The sequence below is a fragment of the Anser anser genome, assembly GCF_964211835.1.
Source record: "Anser anser genome assembly, chromosome: 3".
Taxonomy (NCBI): domain Eukaryota; kingdom Metazoa; phylum Chordata; class Aves; order Anseriformes; family Anatidae; genus Anser; species Anser anser.
In genome coordinates, this window is record NC_139722.1 from 72626054 (window position 1) to 72648563 (window position 22510).

General features: G+C 42.0%; 1 protein-coding gene across 3 annotated transcripts in view; it reads left to right on the forward strand.

The window, feature by feature from the left end:
• FNDC1 (fibronectin type III domain containing 1) overlaps positions 1–20684 on the forward strand; it is a 66621-nt gene extending 45937 nt beyond the window's left edge. The window contains exons 12-20 of one of the 3 annotated variants that reach the window (XM_083830261.1): positions 379–447; positions 2524–2685; positions 5343–5573; positions 6417–6525; positions 12218–12297; positions 14165–14194; positions 16456–16617; positions 17257–17379; positions 18706–20684. In XM_083830261.1, the coding sequence (XP_083686387.1) occupies positions 379–447; positions 2524–2685; positions 5343–5573; positions 6417–6525; positions 12218–12297; positions 14165–14194; positions 16456–16617; positions 17257–17379; positions 18706–18821 (1082 nt within the window). In that variant the 3' untranslated portion in view covers positions 18822–20684. Of the gene's footprint in view, positions 1–378; positions 448–2523; positions 2686–5342; positions 5574–6416; positions 6526–7313; positions 12194–12217; positions 12298–14164; positions 14195–16455; positions 16618–17256; positions 17380–18705 lie in introns of those variants that run through there. The other 2 variants (XM_083830262.1, XM_083830263.1) reach the window with 2 other exon arrangements.
• Positions 20685–22510: the final 1826 nt, after the last annotated feature.

Genomic DNA, 22510 nt, shown 5'->3' on the forward strand with positions numbered 1-22510 from the left:
TTCTTATTTGCTGCTCCTGAGACTATAAAATATTGTCAAATCCTGACTTGATCATTACGTAGGTGCAGGCAGTCTGTCTTTGCTCCAAAACCCCCAGGGTGCAGGTCGGAGCCCCTGGAAGGTGCATTACACTCTATTTTTAGTAGTAGCTCTTGATCAATTTTCTCCCAGCAAAATTCCTGGCTGTTGTGACTAGTTATTGATTTGTTAGTCTAAATGAGCAGAGGGGACTGTCACTGTGTTATCCAGAAGCTTGGCATTTGTTTTATTTCTTTACAAATCAACTGAATAAAATTTTTTATTTTAAACTTTATTCCAGAAGTATCTTACTAGGGAGGCTATTGAATTCTTACATGATTTTTTTTCTTTCTCCTTCAGTAGACACATTCTCAGGACTGGATTCAGATGTGACAGCAACTCCAGAAGCATATGTGATATATGATGATGGTACTGTTTAATTCTAAATATCTGTTGCAAGTATAGCTGATACGGTTTAGTGGAGGACTTGTTAGTGTTAGGTCAGAGGTTGGACTAGGTGATCTTGGAGGTCTCTTCCAATCTAGATGATTCTGTGTTTCTGTGAAGTAGAGACTTTTACTGTTTTGTTTTCCCCTTTTCTTTCTTTGGAGTTGGGTTTGGGGTGACAGGTTGATGCACGGGAGCTTAAGCAAGCAGTGGCAATATGGAAAAGCTTTCCAGAGCCCTGTGACATACGTGAAGAGCCATGGTGCAAATGCTACTGTTTCTGGGCCTGAGGGTCCCTTTCTGTCAGTCCTGCAATCTAACAGGAACCTATTCTGGAAATAAATAGCATTCAGAGCTGGTTCATACACTCACCTCTTCAATGCTAGACTTTCTCTGGTACGACTTCTAACCCAGGCCAAAGCCACTAGATTCTTTTAAAGTAGAAAATCAAAGTATTATATGATTCCTGGAAACTTGAGTTTTTATCACTAGAGTGCTAATGAATTATTAATTCAGCATTATGAATATTTTTTGTCATTTTTTTTTGATCTGTAGTCTTCATTTAGACTATAAAACATTCTCATACTGAATGAGATCACCTACATATAAAATAGTCTGCTGAATCCACGTGGAACTTAAATTAAAGAGATTTGAAAACAGATAGAAGTAGAAGAGGGAAACATTTTTGGGGGGTTATAATTCATGCCTTCTTGTTATTATAAGTCAGGACACGTAAAACTTAGCTTAAGAAGCAGCTTCAAATCCTAGCGTTTAATTAAAAGTTTGCACAGGGAATGCAAATAATAAATTACTGGAACTAGTATTCATTTTATGTCACCACTAACTTCTGATGTTCTGCTTCTTGTATTCCTCAGATTCATCTGCTACTCCCACATACTAAAGCAGATAAATACAGACCTCTGCTAAACTCAAAGCTTTTTAGCATCAGCTTTGTAGTAGAATTTATGGCTCCAGAATAATAAAGTTTATTCTTTGTGGATGCAGTGCTGGGAATTTAAGTCAAACCAATCCAAAGGAAAAAAAAAAAAAGAGAGAGAGAGAACTTTGTAAAAGAGAGTGCAGCAGCTGTAAGGAAAATATCCTAGACTTTTGTGCTTTTTATTCTGATAGCTTCATACTGAAGCTAATGTTTAGAATGTGGGAAGGAGAAGATGAACTTAGAACTGCACAAGTCTTACAAAGCACGTTCCTTATATCCTTGTGTAAGTGGAATTATACTCAGTGTGCAGTTATTTTGCTGGGGCTCCCTTCAGGGGCAGGTCACCTACAGAAAACAAATTTCAGCAGTGTTAGGAGAAAACAGTCAAAGCAGACAGCTGACTTTCCATAGCCTGTACAATAGGACAATGCAGGGATGCCAAATGTTTCTTTTACTTTATTTTGTGTGTCAGTATTGTAGCACGGTGGCTTTGCAAAGAGCACTGGATTCAATTGGACTGAATACCGAAGAGGACCAAATATCAGGAGATTTCACGTTTGCCAAATTACTTTTCCTAATGAGACCATGGATGGCAAGTATTCATGCCTCCATGCCTCTAAGTTGTGGGAAAATTTAAGAGTAGTATGAACCAGCTCTAAGATTTTAGAAGAACAATGTACAGGTGGCATAAAAAGCCATATTTTTTACTCCCTCATCTCCCTTCTTTGGCATCTGAGGGCTGTGACCAGGGGTTCCATTAATGTACTGTCTTCTTTTGGGGGGTTGTAAGGGGAGGTGGCAGATGAAGTGCGTTCAGAGTATGGCTATATGAATACATTTGTTTATTGTCACCCTTTTTACCTGTGTGAGTGAGGTCCTAGCCACCATTGGCATTAGTATTTATGTTTGCTGTCCATCAGTTTGGTAGAAGCCCTTGCAAGACTGAGGTGTGATTGACCATGAGTCCATAAGCACTGTGCAGCAGCTGTGGGAGGATGCGTAGCACTCCTTTGGGGTTGTGTCTGGTAACAGAAATATTTCCCTTCTCATAGTAGAGCCAAAAGTTGAGCTTCATGTTGAAGCAGGCTAATGTTTTTTATTTTATGTTTCCTTTGAAGATTACGAGTTCTTTGAGAGCACTTTGCCACCAACCACCACCACTGTCACTACCACCACCGCTTCTACAACAACTGAATCAGAAATAGACTATCCAGAGACTAGTGTTGTTGGCTCTGGCCCTGTGTCAGAATATGATATTGCTGGGAAGAAACGGTTCACTGGTAAGGATATCCTTTATTTTATGTAGCTTGCTACTTGTGCTGCGAGTAATTCTTGTTTTTTCGGGGGGGTCAGCCCTTATGCTGAGGCCATTGCACAGACATATCCAACAGACTAATGCGTGGTCCTTGTAAGGCCTGCCACCTGGGAAACCCAAACAGCTGTACTTGTTCATAGCTTTGACGCTTGCATGTCTGCATGTGGGCTCACTGATGTTGCTGAAGCACTGCAAACCTCTTTCTACTCTTCTAGTGTAAATGCTCTGCTTTATATTCTGCCTCTTGTTCAGTTTACTTGAAGTCAGTAAGAAAGCAAGAGTGTCTACTTTGGTGCTCAGTTCATCTCAGCTGCATCACTTTTAATTCACACTGGTAGTTCAGTCAATGCAAGTCTCCACACAGGTGTGAGCTGTCCTCTGGAGGGCCTAAATAACATTTTGGATATGAACTTTCCAAAAGGTAAAACTGATAGAGATAAATTTGGCTTTGCTATTTATATCTCTTCTCTGTAAAAGAATCATAGGGAAGGAACCCACGGTATATTGGCATGAGCAATGAGTGACGCTCCTGCATATTTGAGCCATTGAAGTGTGTAGGTAGGCATTGCTGCTGTCACCTCAGAGCTGCTCTGTGTCAGAGAAGCAGCTTGAGGTCAGACTGGAGGGATTCTGAAGCGCTAGAACACTGTATGCCAGCCTCCATCCCACACTGGTAGGCCCACAGCAGCCTCTGGCATTTGAACTGAGGTCAACCTGGCTCACCTGGCATTTCAGATGTGAGTTCAGGGGATGGAGAGTCAGCTTTGGTTCATGTCTTGCCTTACATTCCAACGCCTACAAGCTTCACATGGCTTAGAGTGGAGCTCTGCTGCTGGAGTAAAATATTTGTTTTTATATTTGCCAAGACTTTTTCCAGTGCATCCTCAGTTTCCCTGTCCAAATAGTTTAACGATGTTTCTGTTCAGTGCTCTCGCTGACAGTGCTTCTTGATTAATTTAACTAAAGAGGCTAAAATTAACTTCGTTGCAAGATCTGGAAAAAATCTCTAAGGGCATGAAATCCAATAAGATAAACCAAGAAATATTGGTTTATGAACATTTAAAGGCACTAAGGAAAAAATATTATCATTTCAATGGTTTGTATTATTGCAACTGAATAAACATTTCCAAAGGCAAGCGTTACAGTCCTTACTTTGGATGTTACTGTGACATTAAGCCAATAACAAGATAGTTTAATCTTTTCCTGAGCCAAAGTGCAATTCTGGTCATTATAAATGTTCTAAAAGCAGAAGTTACAGGTTGGGTGCCTGGAAGGTGGGGACTCATGACTACCAAACCCTTAATGCACAGCCCCTTAATATCACATTAACACTGTGATAATTGCTTCCTGTAAGCGGTCAGACTTCACCTTGGAATTACTCTTCTTGCTCACCCCATTGTTTCAGCCCAGCTTCAGGATGTTTGTGTAAGAACCAACCACTAGGACCTGTTAAAGTTGTAGATATTGATCAAAGGCCAGGGCAGTGATCTGTTCCGTGCTAGGTGACGTTCCCACCCAGCCTTCCAGAGCAGCTGGAGGTAACGTGGGGAGGTGGTCTTGCAATCACACCACTCCCTTCTGCCTATTGTAGCAAAATTGGTCCTCCTCTCTCTGAGTAACTGGGTACAGTTGTGAGTGTGGGGCAGACCTGAATATTGGTATCCCACTTTCCCTTGCTTATCAATCAAATTGAATGTGAGCCTTTGGAGACCACCAAAATCTTAGCTTTCCTTTCTGAATTTCTTTGATAAAGTGCAAGAGTCTGGTTTGAGGGGCATAAGCTAAGGAAAGGGTGAAGAAGGCAAATAGAGCACCAGCCACGTCTCTACAGCTATTTTTACTTTAATGTTGTTCCTTTAGGTCATGTATACTGCCATGGTGCAAAGAAGCCTTTGGGACTTGCCTGGGACCAATCCAGGACATGTCACGTTAAAATACAAAGAACTATGTGCAGGTTGGGCAGCCAGAGCTGCCCAAGTCAGAGTGGCTGGGCCAGGCAGGGATGCAGGAATTCACTCGGGCCGGGAAGGTGATGAAGGGTTTGGAGCATCTCATGTACAAGGAGAGGCTGAGATGGCTGGGACTGTTCAACGTGGGGAAGAGAAGGCTGAGGAGGACCTTACCAATGTGCCTAAATACATGATGGGGGCATGAAAGAAGAGGGAGCCAGGCTCTTCTCAGTGGTACCCACTGAAAGGACAGAATGCCATGGGTACAAATGGAAACAGGAAATTCTGTTTAAACATAAGGAAAAGCCTAGTCATGTGGGCTATTTGTTATTTTATGTTTTCCCTGGTGCTAAAATTTATGTCAATTGTGGAAATGCTCTAGAAAGTTTCTGGACAGCACCAGAAAATTAAAACAAACAAACAAACAAAAAAAACCACTGATATTGCAGATGTATGCTTTGGAGATGCAGGAAACTAATGTCTAATTTTTACAGGTAAGAATAAAAGGATTAATTTCTATTAATGTAGGACTTGCAACAGGCGGGAAGGGGAGGAATTTTAAAATGCATCACAAAACTTCGTTCTCTTCTTTTTGGGAAATTGTCAGACTGTGTGCTACTCTGTGGAGTCTACAAACTGCTAACTAAATGCCACCCTTCCTTGTCTCCTCCAGCTCCTTATGTGACCTACCTAAACAAAGATCCAGCAGCGCCCTGCTCCTTGACAGAGGCCCTGGAGCACTTCCAGGTGGAAAGCCTCGACGAGATCATCCCTAATGACCTTAAAGAGAGAGAGCCGCGTCCCCTCAAAGCCCCTCACAACATCACCGTCGTGGCAGTAGAAGGCTGTCACTCCTTTGTCATCGTGGACTGGGCCAAACCTGCTCGAGGAGACATGGTGACAGGTACCGCAGAGCTGGCGACCCCAGCGCCTGGGGGTGCGGGGCTGTTCTCCTGAGGGCGAGGTGGGGAAGGTGAGGATGTCAAGTGGTGGAGAGCAAGGGATGTCAAGCATTTGTATTAATTTACATAAACTTTAATGTCTTTTGACCTTTAGAGAGCCACAAACTGACTTTAGAAATGAATCACAAAACTTGCTAAAAACACTAGAGTAAATAAAAAAAGAAAATGTTTTATAAAAGAGTCAACCCCAATTTGTCAGTGGACCCAAAAGATCTGAAATAAGCAACGGAAAAGGCCACTGCCTTGATGCTACCATTCAGTTTTTGAGGATTCTCACCCACCTCTGATGGCAGAGGGATGGGAACTGGCAGAGCCGAAGCAGTGATAAGGGTTGGGAAGGGAAAAGGCTGCACCTGAACAGGCCATGTGGTGTCTGTCCCATAGAGTTTCATTCTTCAAGGCTGTTGATCCAGTACCTCAGTACCTTACTGAGCATAATTTGCCTAAAAATGAAAAAATCAGATATCACAGGATCTCTAACTACATTAGTTTCTGCACAGTGTGTCACTTAAAGCAGTGAATGGGTTGACATCTTTTTGCCTTCACTGTGTTTTAAATCAGTAGTTGCATCTTGGTACCATCCTCTGATGTAAAGCACCATCATCATTGGCTAATGACAGGAAGTTCTTGTAGCCTGGGATTTTCCAGGACAGTTAGGCTGTCAACTCACTTTCAAAGATGCTTCACTCCTTTTAACCCATGAAATCTACCATGGCACATAAGGATTGGGATATCACTTACTTATGTTTAGAACCCTCCCAACTCTTTGTCTTTCCCATTTACAGGCTATCTGGTTTACAGTGCGTCCTATGATGACTTTTTGAAGAATAAATGGTCAACCAGGACTGCAGGCACTACTCATTTACCAATTGAGAACCTGAAGCCAAACACGCGGTAAGGATTTGATCCATTCTTTTTCAGTTCTGTTAGGGAAGTAAAATAGATCTGAAAATTGGTAACCATTTTTCTTGGCCTTAGTATAAATATCTATGTCTGATCTAAATTTTACTCATTCTGTATCACAGCAAATTATTTTATAAATCGCACATCTAGTTATATTACCATGTTAGTCCTGGAGTAGATGACTGTGTGTACATGTGTTTGTGTATATAAAAGCACATATCGATAACAGAAAAAAAAATCTCATTTTAAAAATGCATTTTCTAGTCTTATGCATAACTGAATGAAATTCTAGGGGAAGAGCATGCAAAGTATGCCTCTGGTGTGATGTCATGAGGCCATTTCCGGCAAGGTTATAGGTTCATGCATATCCATGAACCTTGTGTCTCCCCAGTTGAATTTTAAGGCTGTTCCAAAGCAGGGAGAGTCAAACAAAATCTATTTTCCTAGCCTCTTTCTGAAGAACAGTGTAATCCATTGGCTTCTGTTGTACACTCTGTGGAAAAGAAAAAAGGCTTCATGTGGGGTCTGTGGTGGAGAAGGAAGGTTCTTTTCAACAGCAAAATTGTGTGTATCAGCCAATCTCGCTTACGTTCTCCAAATCCACAGACCGAGTTCACTGCATATTTTTTGTCTTAAAAATAACTCCCTAACCACTGGGAAAGGACCCCATCCTAATTAAGAAAACGTGGCATATCAGAAGTCAGTCTAAAAATTAGATGTTTGCCTTTGGAATGCATTTTGTGAGAAATCTGTGATTAAGTCAGATTTACTGTATTCAGATGCAATTGAGTGCTGGGCATCCCATGAGGGGTTATCAGTGGTGCGATCCGTGGTGCATGCTGTGTATCAGAAAGAGACTGGCCTTGCGGCAGAAGTCAGCTCCAGAGAAGACTTGAAGCTGTCAACATGTCCTGGAAAACGTCTGCCTGGTGTTTAGGTTTTACAAACAGAACGGATGTCTAAATTTAACCCATGTGACAAGTTTTCTTCTGAGACCCAGTCTAGCCTCCAGTTGAGAAGTAGTTTTTCCGTTAGCAAAACTCTGGTCAGCTTCACTGAGTACAGAAGCCGTTTCCTTGTGCCATGTGAATGTAAACGCTAAAATTACTTTAACTCTTATTAAATCTTAAAAACAGAAGTCTTGACAATGTCCCTTCCCTAGGCTTAACTCTCAGCCATCACAGGAGAGTGATGCAAAGGGCTGGAAAGCATCCACTCACCCACTAAATCCAATCTCCTGCAACACAGACATTATAATCCTCTTCACAAACATTTCAAACTCCTTCTTGAACATGGTTAGGCTTTTTCCTGCCTTTCTGCGGGAAAGCTGTGGCAGAGCCTTATGGTAGGTAGTGGTTAGACAGCCTCCTGATTCAAAACGCCCTCCTTTGCCACTGTATCTCCATGTCTCTTCAAATCTTCTTCCCTGTCTGCTCAGTTTCTGTTCCCTTCGGGGCTATTTTCACCCCAGAGTGCTGCTACCAATTCCAGTGTCGTGCAGAGCATTTCTCAGGAGGCTCTCAGAGGTTTACTCAGGGCTAACTTCAAACAGATCAGTTGTAGGAACTTCTGGCTGTGGGGGCTTCTGTATCTCCACTAAAACAAAGCTGCGTGATGTCCAACAAGTATCCCCAGCCATAACCACCTGCTTTGTGTCACCAGAGCAGCACAGACGAGGTGAGATGTGGATGAAACCCTTATCTCATGCAAGCGGTGGACCTAGTGGCACATACCTGTCAACACCTGTGCAGGAAACTCCTCTACCAGCACTGCTCTAGTGTCTTATTATTATATTTAGTATAAATATTCACGATATATGTGGTGCTAGTCCATTTTTTGATGGAGGCAGCAACCCCTGTGGGTGTCCTCCCAGCGGCCAGGTCAGGCATGCATGCTGGTTCCTCTCCTGCAAGGAGCAGCCACCTGCTGCATGTGTACCCTCTGCAGAGCCACCGTGGCCCTTGTCCAGCACCGAGGGAGGTCTGCACAGCAGCTGTCCCACCTTCCCCTTGGCCAGCGTGTGGCCGTGGTGCTGGGGTGGTCCCCGTCATGGCAGGTGGGGATGCTGCCTGCATGTCCTACCATCTCAGCCAGCTGCTGATGGGACTGCAGGGCCGGGGGGTGGTTCATGCCTCCTGAGAGGCTGGGGAAATGATTTGTGGATAATGAATCTTTTTAAAAACAGCTGCTTCCCTAACCCGTCTGCTGAGTGATGATCTCCCTTTGTAGCTGCGAGTGCCAGCTAGTAATTTCCAGCAGGGGGGAGACACGTTGAATTAAGTCATAAAATCATTTTGCTCAAAGTGACAGGTATGGTGATATGATTAGTCATATAGCCTAAATGAATAAAAATATCCCATATTCACTGCTCCATTACAGTTTATGTCCCTTCTTTACATGTCAGTAGAAGTGGTATACAAAATCTCAAAGGAGGCTTATTTTCAGGAAGAAAAGCTTTTTTGTTGTCTGCATTATAAACAAACGGGTGGCCTTGCATCTGATGTAGTTGTGATTCTTATATGCCTGTTGTTAACAATTTATTATAAGTTTGGCTAAGCAAAGTGTAATCAAAGCACAATCAACTTACACATTGCAAATTTTCTTCATGTATTTATGTGATGGAGAACAGTTGCGTTATACTGATTTGAGATTTCTTGGCAAATTCATCAGCTGTAAGGCAAATAAAGATTCTGACTAATGAAAATGTCAGACTCCTGGACCTTGAAAGGCTTTGGCAATTTCTTTCTTATTTGTCATGTCTGAGAAAGAAATATATCCTGACTGCATTAGTTTATTGATGCACTTAATACAGCAATCGTAGCATGGTCTGCAGTTAAATCATGGGTCAGCAAGTCATGAGTCCTGGCTCTCTTGCTGGCACTACTAAAGGCTTCTTGTATATATAAAGGCTTAGGAACTAATTTTCCAATTTAGTGAAGAGAAATATGCTCATAACTTCATCGCTGTTTTTTCCAGACAGTCGGGCCGGCAATTTGAACAATCGTGTGTCCCAGATGGGCTTTTAAGTACGCAATAGGACACATGAAAGTACAGTTGCCCTGATTACATAGGTAATCAGTTCCTGCAGTGAGCATTAAATACAAAACTGCTTGCTTTTCCCTGCTGAAGTAGATGCATTCTGAGTAGCAGATTTTTGGGCTGCTTTCTCCTGTTTTAATTCTCCTGTTTTAAATGTGGAGTGTGGTGTCTGTGTAGCTCATGGGAATGTTTTGATCCTAGCATTAATACACATGTACTGAAAGCCTTGCATTTTCTTGCTGGCCGTGCCTCTGGTGCAGGTGTCCCATGGGAGCATTGGCAACATATGGAGTTTAAAGCAATTCTCGAGCTGCGTGCTCTGCTCGGGTGGCCAGAAGTACAGGAGTGCAAAGGAGGCTTTTTGCTGCCCCTCTGCTCTTTCTCCAGCCACCCTGAGTGCTTGTGAGCTGCTGTCAGGAAATCAAGGCCAATAGTTAAAACTATGGGCCAAGGTTTCTGCCAGTGAAAGGTTTGTGTGAGAAATGAGCAAAAACCATAGCCTTGCTAAATGTCACTGTTCTGTGCAGTTTCTTTTTGCCATGATGTTTTTCTTTTTACAAGAAATCTGTGACTCCTTTGTGAGCATCATGTAGTGGTTAATGAAAGGCAGATCTGTCTGCAGAAAGGAGTGGAGTCGGTTTGTGACCTCAGCTGAGGGATGCAGCAGGGACAGGGGACACATCCCTCGTGCAGGGGTGGGAGCACGTCCCACAGAGGATCTGATCATGTGTGTGCTCCAGGTCTGGCACAGGTACAAGGCAAAGCTCCTGCCACTGATGAAACCCAGAATATTTCAATTCTTCTAGCTTCCACGTTGACCGTGCTGGAGGACCTGCCTGTGATTTTTAGGGAGTGGAGCTTTGGCATGTGCCCTGTAGATATGAAAAGCTGTGCTCACATGACTGCCATCCTTCTGCTGAAGAACTGGATGTTATTTGCACATCTTTCCAGCCTTTTCGTAGGGATCAGTTCAATTTTGAGATGAAGCAGTTCACTGGGCACAACAAAAAAACACATTCTTTTTGATGAAAAAAGAGATTCATCTTTGCCACAGGGCTGGTTCAACTGTTGTGTCAGTGTGATTAGCCTTGTATGTGCTTAGCTGGTGCTTTGGCTGGAGAGGTTCATCTCGGGAGCCAGCCTTGAGGTCCTGGTCTGTGGTAAAGTCCTCTAGGAGCAGACACATCTTATGGTACAGAAAAGTGCAAAGAAACAGCAAAGTTCCTTCAGCTGGATCCTGTTTAATTTGCCTGCTGTCTGGTAGGCTGCAAAGCAGGAGTGTCTTATGTGACATTAAGCTACACGTTACACTGTTATGTCGGAAGGGCTATTACCATTTCTTGCGGACAGAAGTGAAGAAAAGGACAGTAAAGCTTTTGATGTGGGTTGTGTCCACACTTTGTACGTAAACTGTGCCAGGTGGCAATAGGTTCCGGGGGACAGCAGCCCATGTTTGCTCTGAACCCCTCTGTCCCAGCCCAGCGTGAGCCATTGCTGGGCTGTGCAAGCAGAGCCACGCTGGCGGCTTTCTGTGCAGGATGGGGATGATGTTTGTAACAGGGCTCCCCTTCACCAGCTGAGGAGCATCAGAGCTGCCACTCAGATGGACATTGCCACAGGAGGTAATCCAATGCTTGGTGGCACCTGTCCCCACGAGTAAGCTCTTGCCCAGTTCTGTGGGTCACAGAGGATGCTCTTGGAGATGTTTGTTTTTGGATGGGAGGCTAAATCTAGGTCCAGATTCCATGCGGATGTTACAGAGGCGTAGTCTTTTTTACTATTATTATTTTTAATTTCTTTACAAGACTGAAATTGAGCAAGCGTGCCAGAAAGGAAAACCTAAACACAGGCACTTAAAAAATGCTGTGCTGGAACTTTTACAGTAATCTTCCATTCTAGTTGGTTTCTGCTGTACTGGGTAAGAAGGTAAAAGGGAAAGAAGAAAACATTAATCTGAAAAATAAATGTCAGGGTAGGCATCAACTAAAAATCATCATATTTCAAAGTGAAATAAAAATGTGCTTACACATTTTCTTCTCCCCAAGTAAGAACAATTACGCTTCTGTCAAGCAAAGAGCTGAGTTCTGGTGGCTAGTCATGTGCTTCAAGTTAAGCATGTTATTTAAATACTTTGGGAAAACACTGAGTCAACATGTGAAAATTTATCATATTATTCAAGAACTGTAATCTCAATACTGCTAGAGTTTTTAAAGAGAGGTCAAAAGCTTAGTGTCTGATCTCATACCAATCTGATGGTTTTAGTTTGTAGTTTACACCACTGCTTTCCTAGGAGATAATCCAGTTTAAAACTTCTTGAGATCAAAATTTATTTCCTAGCAGCTTTTTCTTGTAGTCTATTGCTATTGTTTTTTCATTTAAAATGGATGTAATTGTGTGTGTTCTTGGAAGAAGAATGATAAAAAGAAATAATCCAAAAATACATGTTAGCAATCGCAAAAAGGTGAAATTTGTGTGTAACAGTCAGCTCATAGCCTGGCTGAGTATCCAAGTCGATTTAACGCAAAGAACACCTGAACTCACTGGAATCAAACTAACACGTTTGATTCTCATCCTATTTCAGTGTTATTTATAATTTAGCCATTGCAGTGGAATCGGTGTTTTATTTTCTCTCATTGTGTTGCAGGTATTATTTTAAAGTCCAGGCAAAGAATCCCTTTGGTTATGGACCTGTTAGCTCTTCAGTCTCATTTATCACAGAATCTGGTATGCTCTGCTTTTTATTTTCAACTCAGAACTTTTTCCTACTAAAAGATGTGGGAGGGCAATGAAACCAGTGTGATTATTGTGGTTATTATCCTGAACCTGCTACTTTGAGATATTTTTTTAATTAATTATTTGTTTTCAATAAAGCTACGAGAATATTATGTGCTCCTAATACCACCATGAAAATGTAAGTGACATCAAAGTGAGCTTCAGGGGAACAGGAAGTTAAATTTAAAATACAAAAACTTACTAATGTTCCACAATACAGAAGCAATGGGAAGTTTAATGTCTTTGATTGATTGACCAAATATTTAGTAAATTGGTTTCCTTAATTGTGAACAGCTGAACAGTTGGAAGCGGTTGTCTCTGGAAGAAATATAGGAAACAATGGTTCCATCAGATGGGCAAATTCTCCGTTCTTTTTTTTGACAAAGCCTGCTGCTCTTTCACAGGGCTAATAGTGTGTTCAAGAGCAACACCCCCTTCTAAAAATAGTGTGTTAAATGAGCTATTTTTACCCATTGCTTCTTCCATTGAGCCAAAGGCAAATGGCTCTGCTGAATAATAGAGGGAAAATTCTTCAATCTTTACTTGAGCAAAAGGTCAATTGTCTCTTGCAAATTTTGCCCTTTTGACTACACGGGGGGTTTGTGGTCTCTGTCTTTGCTTATTCAACATCAACCTGTAGTGCTGGCTTCAGAAGAACCAGGGAAGTAGGTCTTCACAGAAGGGAGACAAAGATGCAAGATAAGTAAATGGTCCTGCATAACATATTCAGACTTCTTTTTTTTTTTTTTAAAAGGAGTAAGTCAATCTGAAGTATAAATCCAAGCAGAAAGTTTAACATAAGGCAAATACAGCATGCTGTATCATGCAGGGAGTTTTGCTGATTGGCTAACTGCCAGTACGCAGCCCCGAATGTCTAGTTTTTCAATCCAAAATCAGCCACCTTGTGAGCTTTATTTACAGGTTAAATCCATCAAAATTAAAATTTTATTTGTACTGATTCTTCACTTGTCATGTGGCCAAAGATGGCTTTCCAGCTGGCAGAAGTACAGAAGCAGTTGCTAAAACTAAAGCCAAATGGTGTAGTTACAGTGATGGAACAGGTCAGAAGAGAGAGGAGTGCTCTTTGCACAATAGAGATGTTTGAGCTGATGAGAATACTCCATAAAGAGTGTCATCATGGGATCAAATAGCTTACTGAAAATACTACTTAGCCTACATAACGTACTGAAGAGAAAAGAAAGCCACTGTTCTTTCATTAAACTCTAAAAACCCCCTGGAGTTTATCTTCCCTCATCAGTACATAAGTACTATGCCTTTTCTTCAGGTACTTTGTGTACAATAAAGGCCAGTTAAGAGATGACAGAAATGGAAATGTAACGAGTATGGAGACTGTTCATGCATTATCGTTATTGCACATCTATTCCATCCTCCCTTATTTTTTTAAAAAAGAGAGTATTTCAAACACGAAGAAGCTCCTGAAGTATTGGACAGTGCTCCCTTCACAGTCCAGGTGGCTCCTACAAAACTTCTATCACTGTGACAACAGGAGTTAAAATGATAAATTTCACATATTTTTGATGCCATACCATTAAACAGCTGTGCTAAACATGATGAATGCCTGAGCGCAAGGTTTGCATGCGTAAGGTATGTTACAATTCCGTTTGGAAGTTAGGCCTGCAGGTGTAGCTTATGCTGCTTAGCTCTGCAAATCAAGGAGACATAAATCCTACATTCACAGTGTTGCTAAAGGCAGTTCCTCTGCAACTGACATTTTCTTGAGTGACACTGTATATTTCATATATAACAAGGTTTGGAATAAAACACTAAGATTCCTTTTTTATTTATTTCATTCTTCCAGATAATCCGCTCCTCATTGTCAGACCACCTGGTAAGTTTTCCGGTATATTTTTTGTGAGGTGCATAAAACTTGTGCAAAACAGTTACACATAAGTGTTAGAAGCATACTAACAGGCAGTTGGAATTGCAGTTTTAAGCAGAAGAGGAAACTTGTTCATTGTGCCAATTCACAAAACATTTTAGGACCCCTTATTCTGGTCTTGAAAAGAAACCTTGCAAAGTTATGGTAGATTGTGTAATTGATTTGGGTCCATCTTCTGCCTGGTACAACAGCTTTCGTTACTTAGTAATAAGCACCAAACTGTATTGCTTCTCTGTGTCCTTTAGTTGCCTGAATATAGCCTGAACAGTGTGACCAGTTTTTCCTGTCTCTAGCTGTCACACTCATCCATGCTGTTCGTCATAAATAAGAAAAAGAATCAAGAATTTGTAACTGAACTGAATGACAGGGACATGTCATGAAGTTGCTGAGCTTGCTTTCTATTTTCAAGCCCATTGACTTTGCATCCTTCTTGGCCCTTCGCACGTTCAGAGCGTAATCAGAAGAGCTCATGTCCTGGCGCTAGGAACAAGCTTGCTTACGTGTACAGTGGTAGAGTAACCCCAGGCAGTGCGTGCTCTCAGAAGAGAAGCAGGAAAAAAGACTTCATGGTTATTGCACTCTGTCAGCTTTCCTAAGCAGTTAAAGTGGTTAGTTCTGGAGGTCTTTGACTACATTGTTCATGAAAACAATGTCCAGTGTCTGCCTCCCTTCCATTTTCTGTTATGCTTGTTAGCCTGTTTTTTCCACGTCCTCCCAGCTGTCTCTGATAATGTACAGATATTGGAGAGCATGCTACGCTTCTGGCAGTCAGTATGGGAGGCCTCTGAGAGCAATGGGCTTCCCATGCCCCTGGTCACCTTCAGGATTTTTGCTGTCAGTTATTTTCAGCGTCTGTTCATGGAAAGGAGGTTTTGGAAGGTGATGGCCTTTTGTACTTTATGCTTAGACTGGACAAAGAGAAAATATTTTCATGTTGTTGCAATGGTAGAGATAAGATAGACAAAAAAGAGGTCTATCGGAGCAGAATTTTGGGAACTGTGGACATGAAGAGCTGAAAAATCAGCTCTTGCAGGACAACGCAAAGCTTATCCTTCAAGATTTCTGGGGGTGGGCAAAAGTGATGGATGAAAGCAGGCTATTCACAGCAATAATACTGCATGCAAGAAGGAGATGGTTCATTACTCTGTTCTGAAGGACAAGCTATGGCCAAGAATCTGCAATCCTTTCACCACGTGACTGATAGTAAAGTCAGTCCAGTTACATATGTCTCCGCTGGTATGCATATATACCAGCAGAGTTCTGAGGATCACTGATCAGTGATTGCTTCTCACCTGCAAGCGTTTACAGGATTCAATCTGTGTGCACAGAGAGAGGGAGGAAGAATAACTAACAGAAAAGCCTTCCATTCTCATTTATAAACCACCTCAAAACAGCACAGTAAAAGCAGGGCTAGAGACAAAAATACCAATTATTACTTTGAAATCTTTTTGTCTCTTTCTGTATCCATTAGTGCAAGAGCCTCTTCAAAAGAAGTTATGATCTCATGGTTAGTGTAAAGCAAATATCTAAGCAAACCAGTAGAGTATTTAATCTGTTGTGATACAGCTAAACAGTTGTCTCTGCAGCAGTGCTGTGGGCAGAGTTCCCCAGGAAAGGACTTGCTTGTCTTTTATTGGAACCTCATCTGTTTTGAAGTAACGTGAGAAAACAAAACAGAAAAGTAGGTTCCTGATTTCATCTTTTTAACAAAATAGCAAGAATAAACTTCACTTTACACCACAGGCTGTTACTCACTGCAGAATTTTTAACATCAGTTCTTTAGCAAAAGAATTACATTTTATACTTGGTGCTAAAATGCAAATGACTGTATTCAGCCAGTGTTGCTGTCAGACTTGCCATTGGGCTCTGTTTAGAAAACAAACTGAGTACCACTAGGTAGAGAACTGTCCTAATAAAAACAGCGAGACTATTTGTTTATTTAAAACTGAGTTCTGTACGTGAAGTCATTTTTTTTTACCATTTTAACAGTTATAATTGTCTACTGCCTAGAAGGGATTTAATCAAGTTCCTGGCTCTTTTATTTTTTTTAATATTTGTTCTTCAACATGTATTTCCGAATATAGAAGTCATTCATTAACCCACTGCATCATCTCTTGTAAAACGTATTATCAGATATTAGCCTCAGCTAAATGCAGACTAAAATGCTGAAGTCTGTCCTTAATGTTGATTTATTTATTTTTTTCTCCAAGGTGGTGAGCCTATCTGGATCCCATTCACTTTCAAATATGACCCCACCTATTCAGACTGCAGTGGCAAGCAGTATGTGAAGCGAACTTGGTACCGCAAGTTTGTAGGAGTGGTTCTTTGCAACTCCTTAAGGTACAAGATTTACCTCAGTGATGACCTGAAAGGTAGGCGCCAAGATTATCTTCCTAATGTGTGATTACTTGATGTCAACTTCACCTTCTCACTTTATTCACATCTTACTGAGTCTTGTGTGGTGTTGTTGATCTGGAGTTACTAATATAATCTCAGGGGCTTTCCAGATTATGCTACTGTGCTATATGTATTGCAGTGCATTTGTGTAGTTTAAAGACATACATAGTTTCAATATGCAGCAGGGCCCACCTCATGTGTTAGAGAGAGTGTTCCCTAGGTTTTAGCTTTTGAGACTACAGTCAAACTGATGGTATTGGCTTTTTTAATTTTATTTTATTTTATTTTTTACTGTCACATGACATATTGAAATTACTGATTTTGTTGAAATTCTCTGTACTTGTAGCCTGTTGTGCAATGCCCATGAACTTGTAAAATGGCGAACGTTCCTTACTGAATTATAGAAGTGTTTCTCTTTTCTATAATTTATCCTTCTGTAATGTGAAGGTAGCATTATCCCCCTTTTCTGCCACTGCTTGTTCATTGATAATATTGTTTGAGTCACCATAATACTTCTGCTTTCTTCCACATCTATATACATCTAACTGGTGGTAGAAGAACATCCCAAACAAAAATAATGCCCAATCAAATAATCTGTCTCTATCACCGTTCAGACACCTTCTATAGCATTGGGGATAGCTGGGGACGGGGTGAGGACCACTGCCAGTTTGTGGATTCGCACCTGGATGGAAGAACAGGACCTCAGTCGTACGTTGAAGCCCTGCCCACCATCCGAGGTATGGTGATGCGGGAGCGGGATGCTGGCAAGGTGTCTGTCACCTCATCCATAGAACTAAGGGGTGGGGAGCAGGGCACAGAAAGAAGGAGAAAGAAGGGCATACAATGCAAATAATAATAATAATAATAATACAGCAACAAAATGGGAAAAGAGAAAAAAAATTGTACAGGTCTATGAAAGCTTTTTCCCAATTATAAGACCTGCCTTACTGAGGTGAGGAGCAGAAACTGTTTTACCTGACAAAAAGAACAGCTACAGCTCTGGAAATACAGCTTTTGCAAGTGGTATTTCAGTCAATTCAATGTAAAACACATAAGAATGCATCTAGTGACTTAATGTCAGACTGCAGGTCATTTATTCTGGCTTGGTAGAAATCTACTTTCAAGTGAAAATTCCCACCTTGAAGGAGTTCCCCTCTGCACACTGCCCAGATAGCATAGCTGAGAGTCTGATGGCTTGCTCCACAAAAGGAACCCAATCATGAAAGTTAGCCAATCTTTTCAATAAGTCAATTGATATAAATTATTCAGTTGGCTTTAATGGTTTCCATGTTATTTGTTGATACTCTTTTAATGGTGGTGTTACCAGGAAGAAACTGGAATAGTCACTGATATTTATACATTGCTGGGAAGTACTGCATTTCTTCTGTTCAGAAGAAGGATGGTTAATCCAGATGTGTATTCCTAGGTCTAGGAGACAGAGATAGAGAGCACACAGAAATTACATTATTGGCACAGCACAGCAGTGTTTCAGATGTTCCAGTGCACAAGCTATGCAGAGAAGAATGCTGTGCCTCTCCTAATGCTTTAAGCAGTTGCATTCCTTCTACAGATGAAGAAAAAGGCTATCAGATGAGGGAGAAAAGGCTTAACTCCATATTTACTGCATGAAATGATACCTTTTTATTTACGAAAAGCTGATGTTTGCTGATAGTCTCTTGAGCCGTGTGATATAATATGATCTGATGGTATTTTTTGCCCTAGAGTCCTTCATATATTTAAACCGATTTGCATAAAAGCTGCTGAAATATAGCCACATTTTGGTATGAAATGCAGGAGCTCTTTGGCAGACCCCAGCATTACACAATAGTTGAAAAGATTTTAAACTGTAAAACCAATCAGACCTGCAAGAAATATAAAAGACCAGAGCTAAACCATTGGAGAAGGATCTAGGCCGAATACCAGGGCTAACAAGTACCCTTTTGACAAGGCAGCTTGTATGCTTTCATTTGGGCTGTGGTATTGACTATTGCTGTGTCTGTTACTTCAGTTAAATAACAATGTCTCTGTTTTGAAACGTGATTGTGTGTTTTTTCTCCCAACAGGGTATTACCGCCAGTACCGCCAGGAGCCTGTATCTTTTGGACGCATTGGACACATGACACCATACTACTACGTGGGCTGGTATGAGTGCGGTGTGCCTATCCCAGGGAAATGGTAGCAGTCTGATTTCCCGTCGTAGGCAGGACAGGCTGACCACGCTTTTTGAATGATTTCTACCAGAGGACTGTGAGCAGCTGAGTTGGAAAAGAAAACAAAAAACACAGAAATGAGGCAAACCCGTGAAGACCCACTGCTCAAGAAAACATTTCTGCGAAGCCAGACACGGTCCTCACTTCACCAGCCTAAATCTTTGGTGCTGCTTGATTTCCACTTGGGAGCATGGACAGGATATACGTTTGGTGTCCTACCTTCCTTCTCTGGGTCTTCAAGGCACAGAGAGGTGGTTGCAACGTGCGCGACCTGTGAAAACTAGAACTGTATTAGCCATGAAAATGTGGAAGTTTCTTATATCTTGCAGGAACGACCTAAGCATGCTGTGCTTGCTGAATGGAATGCTAAACTGTCCCTGGCTGCCAGCGGCGGGTGCTGCTGCAGCCCGGCCCAGCCTGGCCTACCAGGGCTCCCCTATGCAGTCGTGCCACGTAGCTGGCCGCCCATCAAAGGCAATATATTCTCCTGAAGACTTACCCTGTGGGTTCACCCCCTGCTGGACTAATCACCAGGTCACAGTGTAAATTCACTTTGATATATATATATATCTATATATATCTATATAAGTACAATACTGTACATCTGCAGAAGTACTGCTTAGAGATGCTGAGATTTTCTTGTTCACTAGATAAATATATTTGGAATTTTTATGTAAAAGGTGCTGTTAATTCTTTGAGATATTGCTATGCACAATATATTAACCAAGGAAAGAGCTGTATTCTTCTTGTGAGTACTGTTGATCTGACATTTGAATTATTGATCAAAGACCTGTGTCCCATTTCCTTGGCAGCCTATGGACTGGATGTTCATTGGGAATCTACCCCTCTGTCCATGTTAGAGTGGCACTGTTATAGTACAGCAAAAATGCTTATTCAGCAGTTTATCAGCACTTTTAAACTTTCTGTCCTTTGCCGTTGTGGTGGTTAACACCAATAGGTAGCTAAGGTCCACCACGCTGCTCTCATCACTCTCTCTCCTCAAGAAAATGCAGGGAGAAAATACGATGAAAAAAAAAAAAAGCTCATAGGTTGAGAAAAGGTGCAACCTTGCTTTAATCCATTCTCATCTCATTGATGACAAATACATCAATAAGTTATTTATTCCTTTATTCCTTCATTGTCTTTCACTTCACTGTGTGGAGGCATGGGACAAGTAACTTGCAAATGGGAAACTGCCCTTAACTCATTTGCCCTCCAAAAAGAAGCCCAAGATGCAAATAGCAGGAAATGACTGTGTCTTTGATCCATCCTGGGGAAAAATTGGGATCCAATTCCTTTAAAATACTACCAGAATGTCTTCCATCCAGATCAGAAAGCAAAAGCTGGCATGGCTTAAAGCTATAAAGGTGATTTTTAGCAGGCATTGGAAGCTTGCAATAGTGTAGGGTTTTGGTAGTCCTTCTGGGCAATTGAGCATTAACGGTTTCCTCAGTAACTTTTGTGGTCTTATCATTTCCTTGTAATATCTCATCACCTTTTCTCATGTTAGTGAGACTCCACCATTCTGACAGCCTGGGAGAGTAGCAGCATACATGGGGGACAGATCCAGTCTCTGGTCCATCTCTCAGTCTCCTTCCAGCTTACATTTAGTATAGCACTAATACCTTTTAAGTTCCTTCCTGTAGTTATTGTAAATTGTATGGGGAGAAAATGGACTAAAGTGATTAGAGAGCATTTTATTTTTCATGGTGATTTGGGTTTTAACATTTTAATTATTCTCAAATACTTTTGCTTCAGTACAGTGCCAAATATATGGTCTTGAAATATACCTTTTTTCCCTAATAAACTTATGATACATGGTTCCATTTCTATTTCATCCTTTCTGATTATCTGTGTCAAGTAATCTGACAAAGCGACAAATTGTTAGCTCTCTCAAAGTCTTCCTCAGGAGAGCAGTAGGTGTTGACTTTTTCTAAGGGTCTGGAAGCATGTGAGTACATTGTTCCTTACATGTGGTTAACAGCTAGCATAGAGTTACCAAGGGCAAATCGTGCCTGACCAGCCTAATCATATGCTTTGTTGAGATGACTGGCTATGTGCACAAGGAGAGAAAAGTGCATGTACTTTCACTTTTGTAAGGCCTTTGGCATGGCCTCCTATAGTGTCCTTGCAGTCAAACTGGTGGCATATGGCTTGGGACCTTAAAGTGGACTTAAAATAATGAGAGTCATCAGACTCAAAGGGTTGTGATCAAAAATAGTGCAAAGTCCAAATGACAGCTGGCTATAAATGCCACACATGTGGGGCCAGCGCTGAGGCCAATATTTTATAATGACCTGCCTGAGGAGATGGAACACACCATCAGCAAGCTTGCAGTTGATACTGAAGTGGGGCCGGGAAGTGGTTGATGCATTGGAGGGTAGAGCTTCTGTTCAGGGGGACCTTGACAGGCTGGAGAAATGAGCTGACGGGAGCCTCTTGAAGTTCAGCAAAGGGAAATGTGAAGTCCAGCACATGGGATGGAATATCCCCTTGCAGCAATACAAACTGGGGCTGACTAGAGAGCAGCTTTGTGAAATAGGACTTGGGGGCCCTTGTAAACAATATGAATACTCCAGAGATCCATTCTGACCTAAATTATTCAGTGGCTTTTTATGATTCTAAAGGAGACATCCCATAATAAAATGTATTTTTTCTTTTATTAAGTCAAAGTCACGCCTTGGCCCATAGCCCAGTCTTCAGCATGACTGAATGGGACTTGTGCCACTGACTTGAAAGAGCAGGGCCGGGTTTCACCAGTCATGGTTTGGCCTACTGTTTAAGGATGGATGTTCCCTCCACATAGTCAATGCAGTCTGCATTTTCACCTTCAGAGATCACAGGTGGATTTTGATTTGCTCATCTACAGAGATCTGTTTCCTTCATCCCCTGCTGGAAATAGCCTTGGGGGGGGACAGTCCTGTTCAGGGATGTCATCATGAGTAATGAGCTGAAGGCATATTTTTTTTCCCACAGCCTCAACTGAGGAGGAATTGGGAAGTGCTGGGGGGCAGGGTTGGAGAGCAGTGCACGCTGTTCCTCTCCAATGTAAATCCTCTACAAGGCTAAGCCAGCCCGAATGAGCAGGGTAACACATTACTGTGATAGCAGGTAGTTCCTTGAAGAGATAATACTATTTCTGCACACTGCTCTTTGTTTATCTACAAGGTGATGGGATCAGAAAGAGGCAATTAAAGCCATGTGGGTCAGGGCAGCCACTTCCCGCCCAGGTCCCTGGCAGTGCCCTGACCACTGGGCCACCCTCCCCTTTCCTGCTTCCCTTCCCCACTGTTCCTGTGACACACTGGTCCTGCTGCTGCACAGAGGGGACAGGGCTTCACCCTTCAGCGGGAGAAGCAGCGTGCCCGTGTGCTGGATAAACCCTGACTCCATCAAAACAGCTGTGTGGCAGGGGACATTGTACTGCTCTGGATGGTGCTAATGGGAGAGGGATGGGTCTTTCCCTTCATCAGCTCTCATCCCACGCCCCTCTCACTGGCAAATCCACATCTGCATCTGGTCTCCAAGTCCTTGGCGCCAGCTTGGAGAACGCTGTGTCCCTTCACAGGCTCTGAGTGGTGTTGAGGGTGTCAACCCTTCTTCTCTGAGCAATCCTTGAGGGATCGGAACAGAGAAAGGGGAGGATCCCCACAGAGAG